We start from the raw sequence: 14,394 nt of genomic DNA on the forward strand, positions 1-14,394 counted from the left end.
TCTTCAATGAATGTAAATAGAAACATTAAATCCCTACTTAGTAATTATCCTAGTGCTAAGAATGAGCATTTCAAAAGGCAGGGGAGTGGGGGAAAAGGAAATAAAATCATAAAGTAGTCACAGCCTTGTGATTTTCCACTTAGCAACTGCATCACTTAGTGACTGAGTTTCCAGTCCCAACTCTGGTCACTAAATGAGGACTACCTATAATGCTGCACAGTTCTATAGCTTTGCAAAGCATACCCTTCAGATGCCCCACCTTATCCATCCTTCGTTTAGTACACATTGGTGCAGCATATACTGAAGCTAGGTACATCTAATGTGCAAGTCATTATAACTGATTGGTGGCTCATTCCCTGTTGCATTTTCTAGCAACTAATGTTGCACAAAATGTGGATGTATGATTTAATATCAATTTTAATGGAAAACAAAACAACAACAAAACTAAACTACTTTTAATGTCTTAACATTTATAAAAAAATCCAAATTTCCATACACAAAATATGCACAAATCTCCAGCTACTTCATTCATAATTATGTTAAGTCTTTATTTTTTTGCAATGCCCCTTTATATTACCTATCCTTCTGTAGAATGAAATAAAAGAGCAATTATCAAGGCAAAATGGCCTATGAAATAGGAAGTGAATGTAAAAGAGCATAAAATTGCTACTTGTCTTAAGTTAGCTGATCAGATGATTACAGTAATGTTATAGAATTATACAGTCTGTTATTGATGCTACTGATTTCATATAGTAAGCCCTTAAAAACATTATGGTAATAATGATTGATTTTACATATTTAGTCTTTAAATTGTTTTTAGCTCTGTTGGCCCAAGAGCTGGACAGCTTTTCTCTTATATAAAGACAAAAGACTCAGGAAAAATTTGCTTGACTCTGCACAGCTGGAAGTCTGTAAGTCAACAGAACTAGATTTATAATTTTGATTTTAACAATTCAGAATTGTTTTTATAAGGAAATGTACATAAGGCCTCTTATAGCCTGCAGTTGTTTATATACATAAAACTAATATTTAAATTTAAGTTGGGATTACATTAAATATAATGAGCAACTTTGCTAACATGCTACAAATATTTCAGCTTATATTTTGGTGCACTGCTGGCACTTCCTAAACTTTTATTTGGAAATATCTGTTTTCTACTTATATAAAACACAGGTGCCATCTTAGAAACACATTAAGTTGTTTTTCAGTTCAAATAAATAAGTAATCCATAGCAGATTGTCCTAAAATGTCACAAATAACCAAAACAAAGTACAGCTGTAAAACTTGTACATGGGATGTACTGCATTTATTGTTTTTTTTTTTTTAAAAAAAAATCAGTGTTAGGAATTTGACCATGTGGCATCTACGTCTGAAAGCTCTGCAGCAACATTTGTTAGAAGAGGTAGCAGCTGCGCTGTTAAATCTGAAACGCACAAGTCTAGTCAGGCTGTAAACATTTCTAGGAGTTTTAAATATCCAAAGAACAGCAGAAAAGGTTTTGAAGTGGGAAAATCTGAACTTAAAACAGTAACATTAGTACATTTACTAAGCTGCATGTAATTCAAGCTATAAAGAGGAGAATATATTAGAAAAAGTATTAAAATTCTGCAAGATATACAGAATCACTACTCTGTTGACATCTACAGTTAACCTTCTCCATGTTCTACATTTTAATACTCTTATAATTAAGTCATACAGGTATTTAAGTAGTCAATTTAGTGGAAAACCCCACTTCAATATATTTCAGTGTGCAAAACGTTTCAAAATTTTTTGTACACAATTTGTGTAAACACTTTGATTTTTTTCAAAGGAATTTCCATCCCTCTATATAGTTATTTAATATATTGGCTATATGATATCCTAATATATTGGCTATTTGCAATTCTAGTAGTTAAGGCCTCTTTGCTAGATGCAGTTTTTCAGTAGTGCAACAAAAATAGTCTTTAATATTTTGATTAATATAGCAGACACATTTCAGAAATTCAGTACATCGAAACTCTCAAAAGTTGTAACATATTCGAAAATAATTTTTACAGTTCATAAGAAAAACATGATTTTAAAAAATCTTTATGGCGAATGGTCTTTTGTGGTTCCTAGTAATGGTTTTCACTTCTGTCTTCACAATTCAGTTTTGTTGTAGTATATAGTTATGTAGAAGAAACACTTTCACGATTTCACCAAGTAACTGAAAATATCCCCCAAATGTGGCAAAGGCATACATACAGTTTTCATAGTGCACTTTCACCTCACTGAAGTAAAAGTTGCTCCTGAGATTTTTTTTTCCACTTCAATGTGAAGCAGATGGATATTTAGTGTTCCCATTAAATAATCCAATGGTCTAGCCTTCTTCTGTCAAAGACAGTCCTCAGATGAGGAATTATTTGGAAAGAGTATTTTGCTTAGTGTTACTGTTGACTGTTGACAGTTTCTGTTTAAGCACATTAGTGCACACACAGCTTTGTCCTCCAGGTATATCAGTGCAACTGTAACAAATAAGATTCCACTTCCTAAAAAAAAACAAAAACAGAAGCAGTAAAGCACATTAATTCAAAAAGTACTTCAAAGCACCAAGCCTCTCTTTGAATGCCAGCCGTAATAGTTCAAAACTCAGCATACTGGCTGAGGAATTCTGGGAGTTGAAGTCAACACATCTGTCAAGCTGCCAAAGTTGAGAAACATTGCTTTAGCAAACACATGTTTATCTCTATTCTTACTCAGAAATTTCTTTGTAGAAACATAATAAAAACACCCATACTTGAGTACAGGGTTTAAAAGATTATCAGAGGATTTGAAGTGTTATCTAGGAACTGTAGTACAACATAGCTTGTGAATGGCCAACCAGTATATATTATAGGTAGTGCTTGACTTACAACATTTCATTTAGTGACTATTTGAAGTTAATGAAAGTTATACCGGCAGTGAAAAAAGTAACTTATTTTTCACTTATGACCATTGATGCATCCCCATAGTCATGTGATTTACATTTGGATGCTTGACATCTAACTCATATTTATGACGGCTGTAGTATCTCGTAGTGATGTGGTCCTCTTTTGTGACAAGCAAAGTCAATGGGGAAACCAGATTCACTTAACAACCACGTTACTAATTTAGTAATTACTAATTACTAAAAGAATTGCAGTGATTCACAAACAAATTGTGGCAAGAAAACTTGTAGACATTGAGAATAAAGGACAAAGAGGTATCAGTGTACTATGGGACATGGGGGCGATTTTATGATTGCTTGAAAAAAGATACAAATAGAGAAAGGAACAAAGCACAAAATAAATAACTCAGACGACACATTATTAAATCAGGGTGAGGAGAAATAAGAAAGTATGAAAATGTAAATATACAGGCGGAAAAATGATATGAATTGACAAATGTTAAACAGCAATTATAAGAATGTATAAGAATGAATTTGAAACGAAAAATAAAAAAAAACTTTTAAAAAATGAAAACTTGTAAAATGGGGCAAAACTCACTTCACAAATTTCTCAATTAACAACATTAATTTTTGGCTCAACTGTGTTCGTAAGTTAATGACTAGCTGTATTTAATTAATGAATTATAGTTAAAACAAACTTGTAGTTTAGCATAATGTATAAACATCATTACTAAAAAAAAATTGGTAACTCACATGCCCTTTAGTTCCTGTTCAGGTTTTAATTTAATACCTATACAGTAACAAGTAACTGATCTAGAAACATAATCTTTGACATAAAAATAATATCACCATGTGTCCCCCATTTGATGCACTAAGCAACAAAGTATAAACTAGTTTGCTGTAATCTGCTCTGATAATTAATTCCCCAATTATGCTGAAAGTTCTGTTTTGCATTCATGTGAATGCATGTAGAACCTAACTTTTCTATTTCAATTAACAAGGATAGAAGGAAGGATAACTAATGCAGAGAAATTAGGAGACAATACTATAAACATTTCTGTCCTTGATGTATAAATAACATACACTATTCAGAGCCTTCGGTCTGAAATACAGGAAATAGTATGCTCTATTATTTGCAAGGTAACATGATCTTTGAGTGGTTATTCTGTGAATGGTAAGAATGATTGTGCTGACTGTTCTATGAAATAATAAAAAAAATAGTTCTTCTCTGCTAAACGAGGAGGTAAAATTTAAGTGGTTTTTTTTTTAATGGAAAGCAAAGATTGTGATCACAACCAGATAAAATAACTAAGGGATAAGAGACAGAGAGAAGAGCAAACAAATAAACCAGATTGAACTTGTATCTCAATAGTGACAAAAGGAGAGGTGTGATAGGTTTGCTCGACTAACCCAGAATCTGCCTAAACATGAAAAATACTGTTAATTCCAAACAATTAACCTCAAATGGAGAAATAAATGGAGAAATAAAATAACTCAATAGGCTATCTTCAAAGTTACACAATGGGGTTTCAGCTCATGCCAAGGGACTCCCATCTCCAACATATCTCTGAAGAAGCTAAGTCTTTAAATTATACTTTGAGTATCACAGCAAGGGAAGGGCAGAAGAATATAAATTTGATACATTTCACCATAAGTTACATTATATATGCTTAAGACCGTAAATTAATTTTAAAAATATATTATCATCAAATAAATTTCATTACCTTTGCTATATTACCCGTATATCCTGGAACCAAAGTAAGATGATTTTCTTGTTTCCACAATATACTTAATTGTTCTTTTAAAATTTGAATATTTCTAAGAAAGAAAGCCAAGAGTATGGAATATTAATGCAATAAATGAAGAGCAATCAGAGTCTCATGGTAACTATCTTACATAGATTTCAAGTATATAACCAACTGTATCTTTAGTAAGTTACGGCTAATGCAGAAAAAATGTTTTTAATAATTTTAACTGAAATTTGAGAAGGCCATCACAGACATTTCATCAACCTTAGAGCAGGTTTTAACTTAAGTTCAGTAACTTTTTTCTTGTACTGTGCTAGAGACCTCAACAGATGCCATATTTTCAAGATGAGAAATATATTATTTCTGTAGGAACGAAAGCGCTGGGTGCTGTCAGCTAAGAAATGTTGGCTGGCCTTTTCTGACATGGCACCTGCTTTGTGGAATATCATTCCACCAGAGATTAGATGGGCCCCAACCCTACTGGCTTTTCACAAGGCCCTAAAAATTTGGTTTTGAGCTAGAGCAGTGATGGCTAACCTTTTCCAGACCGAGTGCCCAAAGCGTGTGCTCCCAAACCCCCAAAATGCAATACGTGTGCGTGCCCCCTGCATGTGGGACAGAGACCCAAAGACCAGCTGGCCGACGGGAGGATGCACGCATGCATGGCAGAGCTGAATTGGGGAGGTCTTATTAATTTCGAGATACAGGAGGGGGCGAGCATGGTCACGTCATGGCTGCTGCTGTGTTGTAATATTTTCGGGGAGGGCTTATTTTCAGGAGAGGGCTTATTTTGAGCACATGCGCTCAAAAGCCCAATTGGGCTTATTATCTGGGGAGGTCTTATTTTCAGGGCAACAGGGTATGACATGGATAGCTATATAAGTCAAATGTGCTTCTTACATTGACAAAATTACTTTGCAATTGTTATTCAAGTTAGTGATTTTTTTAACCTTCAGTTTCACATATCAAAAAGTATAGACAAGTTATTAAAAATTAGGCAAGAAAATCTACAATGAGTCTTGCTTCCCAGATCTAATAAAAAAAAAGTTTCTACATTTTTATAGCAGAGTTTTCAATACTAAGTGAAAGAGAAAGATCTGGACGATCAAACTTCTTGCATACTGTTTAATCTGATCATGTATAGAATTGTTCCCAATAGTACCGTGTTTCCCCGAAAATAAGACATGCCCTGCTAATAAGCCCAATCGGGCTTTTCAGAGCATGCGCCATAATACGCCCTCCCCTGAAAATAAGCCCGCCCCAAATATTTAAGCGCATGCGCAACCAGTCCCCACCATTAACACTGTACCACCTACCGGCTTCCGGGGCAAAAAGAGGGCTCGCGGCAAAAACAGCGGCAGGCCAGCAATGTGATCACCCCCTCCTGCCTGTTCCTTCTCGTGCAAAAAAACACTGCCCACCCCAACGGCAAAGGCAGCCTGCCTGGTTCCCTTCCTCGCGTTCCTCGCCATTGTGCTCAGGGAAGCGGCTGGTGAAAAAAAAACTTCTCACAAGTTCAATCAAACATCTTGAAATCGCAAGAAGGTTTTTTTTTACCAGGGGCTTCTCTGAATACAATGTTGAGGAATGCAACAAAGCTAGAAAGGTAAGAGGCGCGCCCCACGGCCCAACACCGCCCACTTTGCCCCAATGGTAAAGGCAGCCTGTCTGGTTCCTTTCCCCGCCGTCCCTTTAACGTGGGAGCAAAAGGGCAAGGAACGCGATGGAGCTGTTAGTCTCTGGTAGCGCTAGGACATGCGTCGCGCTTCTCCCCCCCCCACCTCTCACCCCTCACTAAAGGGATGGCGGGGAAGGGAACCAGCCAGGCTGCCTTTACTGTTGGGGCGAGGTGGGCGGTGTTGGGCTGTGAGGTACACCTCTTATCTTTCCAGCTTTGTCGCGTTCCCCGCCCTTTCGCCCATTGAATCCCCTTGTAAAAAAACCTCGCAAGTTGAACTAATGAGATTTTTTTTACAAGGGGATTCAATGGGCGAAAGGGCGAGGAACGCGATGAAGCTGGAAAGAGGTCCGCATCGCAGCCCAACACCGCCCACCTCACCCCAACAGTAAAGGCAGCCTGCCTGGTTCCCTCTCCTGCCGTCCCTTTAGTGAGGGGGGAGAGACAGGGGGGAGAAGCGCGACACGTGTCCTAGCGCTACCAGAGACTGACAGCTCCGTCGCGTTCCTCGCCCTTTCGCCCATTGAATCCCCTTGTAAAAAAAATCTCATTAGTTCAACTTGCGAGGTTTTTTTACAAGGGGATTCAATGAGCGAAAGGGCAAGGAACGCGACGGAGCTGGAAAGGTAAAAGGTGTACCTCACAGCCCAACACCGCCCACCTCACCCCAACAGTAAAGGCAGCCTGCCTGGTTCCCTCTCCTGCCGTCCCTTTAGTGAGGGGGGAGAGGTGTGGGAGGGGAGAAGCGCGACACATGTCCTAGCGCTACCAGAGACTGACAGCTCCGTCACGTTCCTTGCCCTTTCGCTCATTGAATCCCCTTGTAAAAAAAATCTTGCGAGTTGAACTCATGAGGTTTTTTTTTTACAAGGGGATTCAATCGGCGAAAGGGCGAGGAACGGAACGGAGCTGGAAAGTTAAGAGGCATGCCTCGCTTCTCCCCCCCACCTGCCACCCCTCGTTAAAGGAATGGCGGGGAAGGGAGCCAGGCAGGCTGCCTTTACCATTGGGGCGAGGTGGGTGGTGTTGGGCCGCGAGGCGTGCCTCTTACCTTTCCAGCTCCATCGCGTTCCTCGCCATTGTATTCAGGGAAGCCCCTGGTAAAAAAAAACCTTCTCGCGATTTCAAGATGTTTGATTGAACTCGCGAGAAGTTTTTTTTTTTTTTACCAGCCACTTCCCTGAGCACAATGGCGAGGAACGCGACGGAGCTGGAAAGGTAAAAGGCGCGCCTTGCTTCTCACCTGCCCCAGAAATAATAAGCCCTCCCCTATAATAAGCCCAAGGCCATATTTCGTGGGGCAAAAGAAAATAAGCCCCTGTCTTATTTTTGGGAAAACACGGTATGTTAAAAAAAATCTAGTTTTTTTTAATCAGGAAAGTTTTTAGTTATTAAAAAATATCCAACATGTTTTAGGCACTATATAAAAGTTTAGCAGTCAAACTAAAAACCACACTGCATGATTAAAAAAGATAACTTACTCATCTTCTATCTTATCTGTATGGACAGAAAGTTCTGACCACCATCTCTTAATCACAGCCTGAAGCCAATTTAAACCAACAATTACATATCTAGGGGAAAAGAAATCACCATGGTAAGACTTTATTCTGAAAACTGCTTAAACATTGGCAAAAACAGTTGCAAAGTACTCAGAAATCTTTCAAATCAAATGTTTTTTTTAAATGAATGGAGAAACCAAGCAAAGCAATTCTTCCTAATGTATTAAGGGTTTTTTTTTCTTAGAAGGCAAAATGTCTGAGTTATATGGGTATAACTCAACCAAGTTATTTTGAGAAATATTTTTTTCCAAGTCATTCTGTTCAGCAACACTGGTTTTGGTTTTCCCAAAATCTTTTTTATTCGAACAGGCTTAAGAAACTGAACTGACATACATTGCTTGTTTTAAATATATAAATAGTAGGAGACATATCTTTAGCATCACTAAAGCAGGCTGAGGAAGACTGCCAATAGGAAATCATTGTAGAACAGATGGCTTTTTAGGGTCCCTTACGTTAACCCATCCTGCCTGGGATTTTGGAATGTATAGCACAGCAACATTGGAAAGGCCACATATTTGCCCTGAATGTTAGGACAATGAGACCAATAAAATCACTGTTGATCCCACCCTTGACATGCAAGTCTATGAATTTATGAGAAACAACAAACTACGAACAGTAAGGATTAACTTTTACTTTTATTCTCTAAATAATCACAAAATATTTTTTTTAAAAAAACTTACTCTTCAAATTTGTTTTTAAGCATTAATTTTACTAATGGTAGAAGGTCTACACAGCAACCAACAGAAATATAAGGTTTTTCTTCCTGTAAACTGAAACAAGGCATTATTAATATGCATAAATATACACTTTCAGACTCCATTAAGCCCTTCTTCTAGATCTTTCTTTTACCTGCTGGTAAGGACAGGGAGACAATCTACAACTACTCCCAGATCTTGTATCCTAGAAACATCATGAAAACACACCATTAGTGACTGCTTTGTATAATTCCTCAATACATTTCAGAACTCTATCAATATTTTAAGGGCAGCATATTAGAAATGGCTAGATTTTATTACATTATTTTACACAGATAAACAAAGTCTGTGCATAGTAAGCCTATGAAGAATTCCCACAGGTTTTAAAATTATGGTGTCACATTCCATTATTAATTGTCCCATTATTATTATTATTATTATTATTATTATTATTATTATTATTATTATTATTATTATTATGGTTTGTCACAGAGAGTCACATGTTTAGACTGAACTTGACATTTTAATCCCTTTTTTCAAAGACCTAGGATATATAGTTGTTTGAAGGTGGATTTGGCATTTAAGTCCATTGTTATTGTTATATAAAACATAATTAATTGTGCTGTGGACACTTCATGGAGGGAACACCCAATCTAAGATTAATAGTCTCCATCCAGGCTTTTCTTTGTAAAAAGAATCCTACATATAACCTCTCACCCCACTCCCCCAAACACACAATGTGACTTCAGTTCAGCTAGCAGCAGTTTTCTTAAAGCTTTACCTCACTAAATAAGCTACAAGTTCACTTATACTTCTCCTCTTCCAAAAAGTTAAAGCTACATTCAGCCGGAGATTTCTACTGAAGAGAACTTGGGCCATTGTATCATGATCTTCAGAAACCTAGAAACACAAGAATAGTGTAAGTGTTATGAGTCCAGAACTATGATTCTCTGAATTTTCTATCACATGAGTCTATTAAAGATATCTATATGCTAAGTTGTTTAATAATAAATAAATATTATCCCAGAACATTATTTCCATAAATGGGAGCAACCTTTGGTCATGGAATAGGAAGGATGATTTCTGAGCCTGAAAGAATGCAGGTGAATGGATTTTTTTAAATTCTACTTATTAGATTTAAAAATGCATTGTTCCAGACAACCAAGTGTTCAGCTTTTTGTTGAACTTTACACCTACAGAACCTTGAATTTATATAGCAGTTGTTTTTTTATAGACAGTATTTTGTCAAAACCTGTCTTAAGTTCATATTTATGCATTACTCTACAAATAATACAAGGAGTTGTTGCCAGATATTGCTCTAATTTGCATGTTGCTCTATAATATGAAGGAATAAAAAAAAAGGTTGTTGCATTAGCCAACTGGAATAATAGTAATTTATGTAGCCAGCACATTCTGTCTGTCTTCTGAAATAAAGACAGAATGTAGTCACAGCATGACAGCATTATTTCCAGCAGTGGTAATAATTACAAAAAAGAAATAGAATGGAAAAAAGCATTTACAATAGATTTTCAATTACACACTAGTTCTATTCACACTGAGTTGTTTTCTTTATGTTATGGAAAAAACTATTTTCCAGTAATTTATATAGTTACAATTTTTGAATGATGCTCTAATCTTGGTGTATTCTGAACAGTAAAATAGAAGAAATAAAACATAATAATAAATAAATAAATCAGTAGTTGACCACAATCATATTAAAGACCAAAAGATAGTAGAAACAGAAGTTGTTTTTGAATGAGCCGTAAGCACCTCTGGGAAGATAGTTCTGAACATGGAGGCTATCACTGAGAATCTTCATGCCCAGCCAAACCTCTGTACTTTGAAGGATTGGGAATTTCAAAGGTTCCTTTCTGGATATCCAGATTAGATATACAGAATCATATTTGATATGTTAAACCTAATATATCCCATTGCCACACTATATGGGGCTTTATAGCCAATGAAAAACATGCTGAATTTGGCCAGAAAACCCACGGTACTGGCAACCAATGTGTGCCCAAGGCAAGACTAATTCTGCTGTAGAGAGTTCTCAGAGTTAACAGTCTAATTGTTGTATTCTGCACCATCTGAAGCTTTGACTTCAAAGGCATTTTGACATGATGCACATTGAAGAAATTTGATAACGCAGTAATAAGGGCATAAGTTACTACCACATCGTAAGGGCTTAGAGGTCAATTTAGGGTGCACCAGGCAACACTACCTCCAGCAGCACTTCTACCTTCTACTGCAGAAAGACTGAGATCCAAGAAAAGTTCCAAGATACAGATCCTTTAGGAAAACATGATTCTGTCAAGAACAATTATTGGGATTAATGTTCCCAGATAATTTAGATGTTAATGTACAAACAGCACCACAGTCTCAGTAGGATTTAGTATGAGTTTGCTTTTCCCTGTCCATTCCCAGGCAACGTCTAGATCTTGCAATGCTGAGTTAGTATATTAAATAATGTTGGTATTAATAAAATGGATTATATCCAGTTCTATAATTATGCTGGCGGATTATATTTACTCACTGGTGCATCTTCCCTTTACAGTTCTCATTATCCCTTATCTGAAGCAGATATGGGTAATAGATGGTTTTTAGCAAAGAATAATCAAACCCTAACATGCATGGAAAAGAACAGAGGAAGGTAAACAGGGTTGTATTGTTTTACATTCATAAATTTTTAAAAAGATAAAACGTTTGATTTACCTCTGAAAAAAACCCACTGTATTTTGATGAAGGACTCTCTGTTTGAGATCGGCCAGCATCACTGGAGTTCAGTAACAAAGTACGACCATTAGGAGGCAATTTGGCTGGCAGGTTACCTGCACAGGCTAGTTCATTTTCCTTATTTGCCATGTCACGGCCTCTAGCTTTAGGGAGCTGTTTCTTTCTGAAACAAGCCTTTGGAGAATAACAGTGAGCCCTTTTTCTACAATATACTACTTTGAACAGAGAACGAGGGCTGGTTAGAGTTTGTCCAACTGTTGTTCTGCAAGAACAAGAAAGTTCATTTAAAATCTGAATATAAAACATACAAGCAACTTATAAAGTCACATGCAATCTTAGAATCATTTGTGCCATCTTGTATTTATTATGAGAATACTATTAGACATGTTAAGTTTGCTTCACATCTGGCATGGGAAACACTATTTGAAGCATTAGCCCCTAAAATGTCTATGCTTATATCTCTTCCCCAAGACATAAAAAGTTGAAGAAAAATAAGAATAGATGCAGCAATACAAATATTCTATTAACCATGACCCACCCTGCAAACATTTGCACAATACATTGGTCCAACAAAGATTGGCATCATTTTTGACCAATTGCTGTATATAGCTTGGCAGTCACAATCAGAGGCCCCTGGAATTGGAACAGTATAAGCAGTTTTGGTTGGTTAATTATTTTTCCTTATCGTCAATCACCAAACAGGTCTATAGGTGTGGAAATTAAGTTCCTTATTGAACAATTTACATGAACAGGAGACTTCCTTCAGTGTGACAAATCAGTTTTATCAGATGCCTCTGACATTAGGACAATGCTATTTTTATCCTAATTATAAATGAGCACCAAGAAATGGAATGGGACCAAAACTATTTCAGGTCATGCCAAAGATGCTAACAGCATTTAGTTCTAAGGAACCTGGACAAAAATGTCCTCTTTCGATAGTTTCAATTGATTATTTAAATCAGAAAGATTTCTAAACACACTAATCTTTTCTCACAATCAATCAACCAAGGTAGCTCTCACCTGCTTGTGCAAGAAGCCAAATGTTTTGCAGATTTCTTATCCTAGAAATAAAGATAAAAAAATGTTACCAAGAACAACACATACCTTATTTCACCCATATTTTTAAAATGCTTTTTCACTTAGTTTTGATACTATTTGGAGAAAATCAAGTTAGTTTTGGCTTCAGAAAAATAAAATTACCAATGGCAACCCTAACTATTTAACTGAAGTACAAGATATTATGGCATCCATGAGGCAGAAGAGATTATGACATCAGAATGAGAAATCTTTGTACATCAGGAGTATAATGTCATTTTGACATATAGAAAAAAGTCTCATTAAAATCATTATATAACAATTAAGAATTTATTGCAATCTATACCAATGTCTTAAAAATACAGCATATGGCTTACTTCAGAATATCAATTTAGTTAGCATTTATTGTGAAACTAATTATTGAATAAATGGATGCTTTAACATTTAATATTCTGATCTGTAATATAGTCTTTTCACAAAAATAGTAGGATACAAGTGGTGTGTTATTTAAAAGGACTTTTATCAATATAAACAAACATTTTGTTTGCCACCTTTATGTTCACAAGTTAAAAACATTCCAATTTAATTTACAATCTGTGTAGTATGAGCAAAATTGCATTTCAACGTCTTCATTTTACAACAGCACTACTGCTGAACATTCAGAATCTATAATATAATCTATAATATGGATTGCTGTAGTATAAACTCTTTCTATTTCTGGTCTTTGGGGTTCTGTTACTTCACATATTTGGCTTCATTAACATTTCAGGATATAAGCCATTAATCGAAGAAAAACCTAACATTATTATAGTACAATAAATTATGGGTGGAATGTGCAAAGGAAGCCTTTTAGAAATTTAATTAAAAGATAACCATTTATGTATTAATGATTAACATTTGTAGCTTGGGGGAATTAAGAACCTCAGATAATGTTTAACAGGAAGTGACAGCATCCAAGCCTATTTGTCCCCAAATATTTCCAAATTCTACTACCATTTTCTGTTTCTTTTCCTATATTTCCATTTTCCCCTAGCTTACTTTATAGTTCTGTAATTCAGAAACTTCAACTGTAGAATGTCATCTTATCACTTTTTACAATCTATTATTAGTGAGCATGACTATGCTGAGTTCTATTGCTACTGACAGAAAGCAATTCCTTTTCCTATGCAATATTCCTCCTCTTCTATGTATTATCTCTCTCTCTGTGTCTTCTATATATTCCTCCCCTTTTACCCTCTGAACTATCTTGAGTGGAGAATTCTCCAGAGCAGCAAGGTTTTGGGGAAGACTGTTTCCCCCTTTTAATGGAAACTTGCACTAAATTAAAACTTAGTTTGCTTGTGGCTGGGCAACTCAAGGTCCAGACACATAAAAAGCATATCCACAGATATCTCTGGAAAACCCAGTTTTCATCCATTAGCTACTGAACAATTTTTCGTTTCATGGACCTTGCTGACAGTCCTTGGATTGTGGCGGTATATATGAGGTTATATATGTGATAAATAAGTAAACAAATTATCCAAATTCAATAAAATACTGGAAACTAGCCTTTCTGTAAATGGAACAAATCACAAGTAATCAATAAAATACTTGTAAATTTATGGCAGCACTTACTTGATTTTGCACTATGGTATATACTCACAGATAAGCTGAGAATGCTACGTCCCAAAATACACCCCTAAAATTGCTTCAGCTTAGCCATGGATGGGTTTAACCCAAATATCATGAAAACTTTGCCACCCACAGGTAAGCCAATTATAAAAATTAAACATGATAAAATTTCAAGGGTCAGCTTATTCACGAGAAGCACATTTTCATGGTATTTTGGTTAATAATTAGAGGGTTATCTTATCTTTTAATGGGCTGCTTCCCAAGTATATCTAGTAGTTGCGTCCACAGAAAAATGTCAAATTATAACAAATGAATGTATTTATGATTCTAAGACTAAAGACTTTACTATAGTTTAATGTACAGATAAAACTACTTTACCCAGTAAGGGTAAATTTCCCCTTACCCTCAGATAGACTCTATTCCAAATCTCAAAGTGAACAGATTACTCTGA

The 14,394-nt window shown here is 36.0% G+C and overlaps 1 protein-coding gene across 2 annotated transcripts in view; it reads right to left on the reverse strand.

Moving 5' to 3' along the window:
* Positions 1-1,329: 1,329 nt before the first annotated feature.
* The window catches only part of KATNBL1 (katanin regulatory subunit B1 like 1), a 43,235-nt gene continuing 30,170 nt past the window's right edge, over positions 1,330-14,394 (reverse strand). For both annotated transcript variants that reach the window (XM_081938102.1, XM_081938101.1), the window contains exons 3-10: positions 12,318-12,358; positions 11,277-11,559; positions 9,346-9,464; positions 8,719-8,769; positions 8,550-8,639; positions 7,792-7,881; positions 4,609-4,702; positions 1,330-2,507 (exon numbers count right to left, since the gene is read on the reverse strand). In XM_081938102.1, coding sequence (XP_081794228.1) covers positions 2,475-2,507; positions 4,609-4,702; positions 7,792-7,881; positions 8,550-8,639; positions 8,719-8,769; positions 9,346-9,464; positions 11,277-11,559; positions 12,318-12,358 — 801 coding nt within the window. In that variant the 3' untranslated portion in view covers positions 1,330-2,474. The remainder of the gene's footprint in view (positions 2,508-4,608; positions 4,703-7,791; positions 7,882-8,549; positions 8,640-8,718; positions 8,770-9,345; positions 9,465-11,276; positions 11,560-12,317; positions 12,359-14,394) is intronic.

The sequence above is a fragment of the Natrix helvetica genome, assembly GCF_964273705.1.
Source record: "Natrix helvetica genome assembly, chromosome: 1".
In the NCBI taxonomy this organism is placed as follows: Eukaryota; Metazoa; Chordata; class Lepidosauria; order Squamata; family Natricidae; genus Natrix; species Natrix helvetica.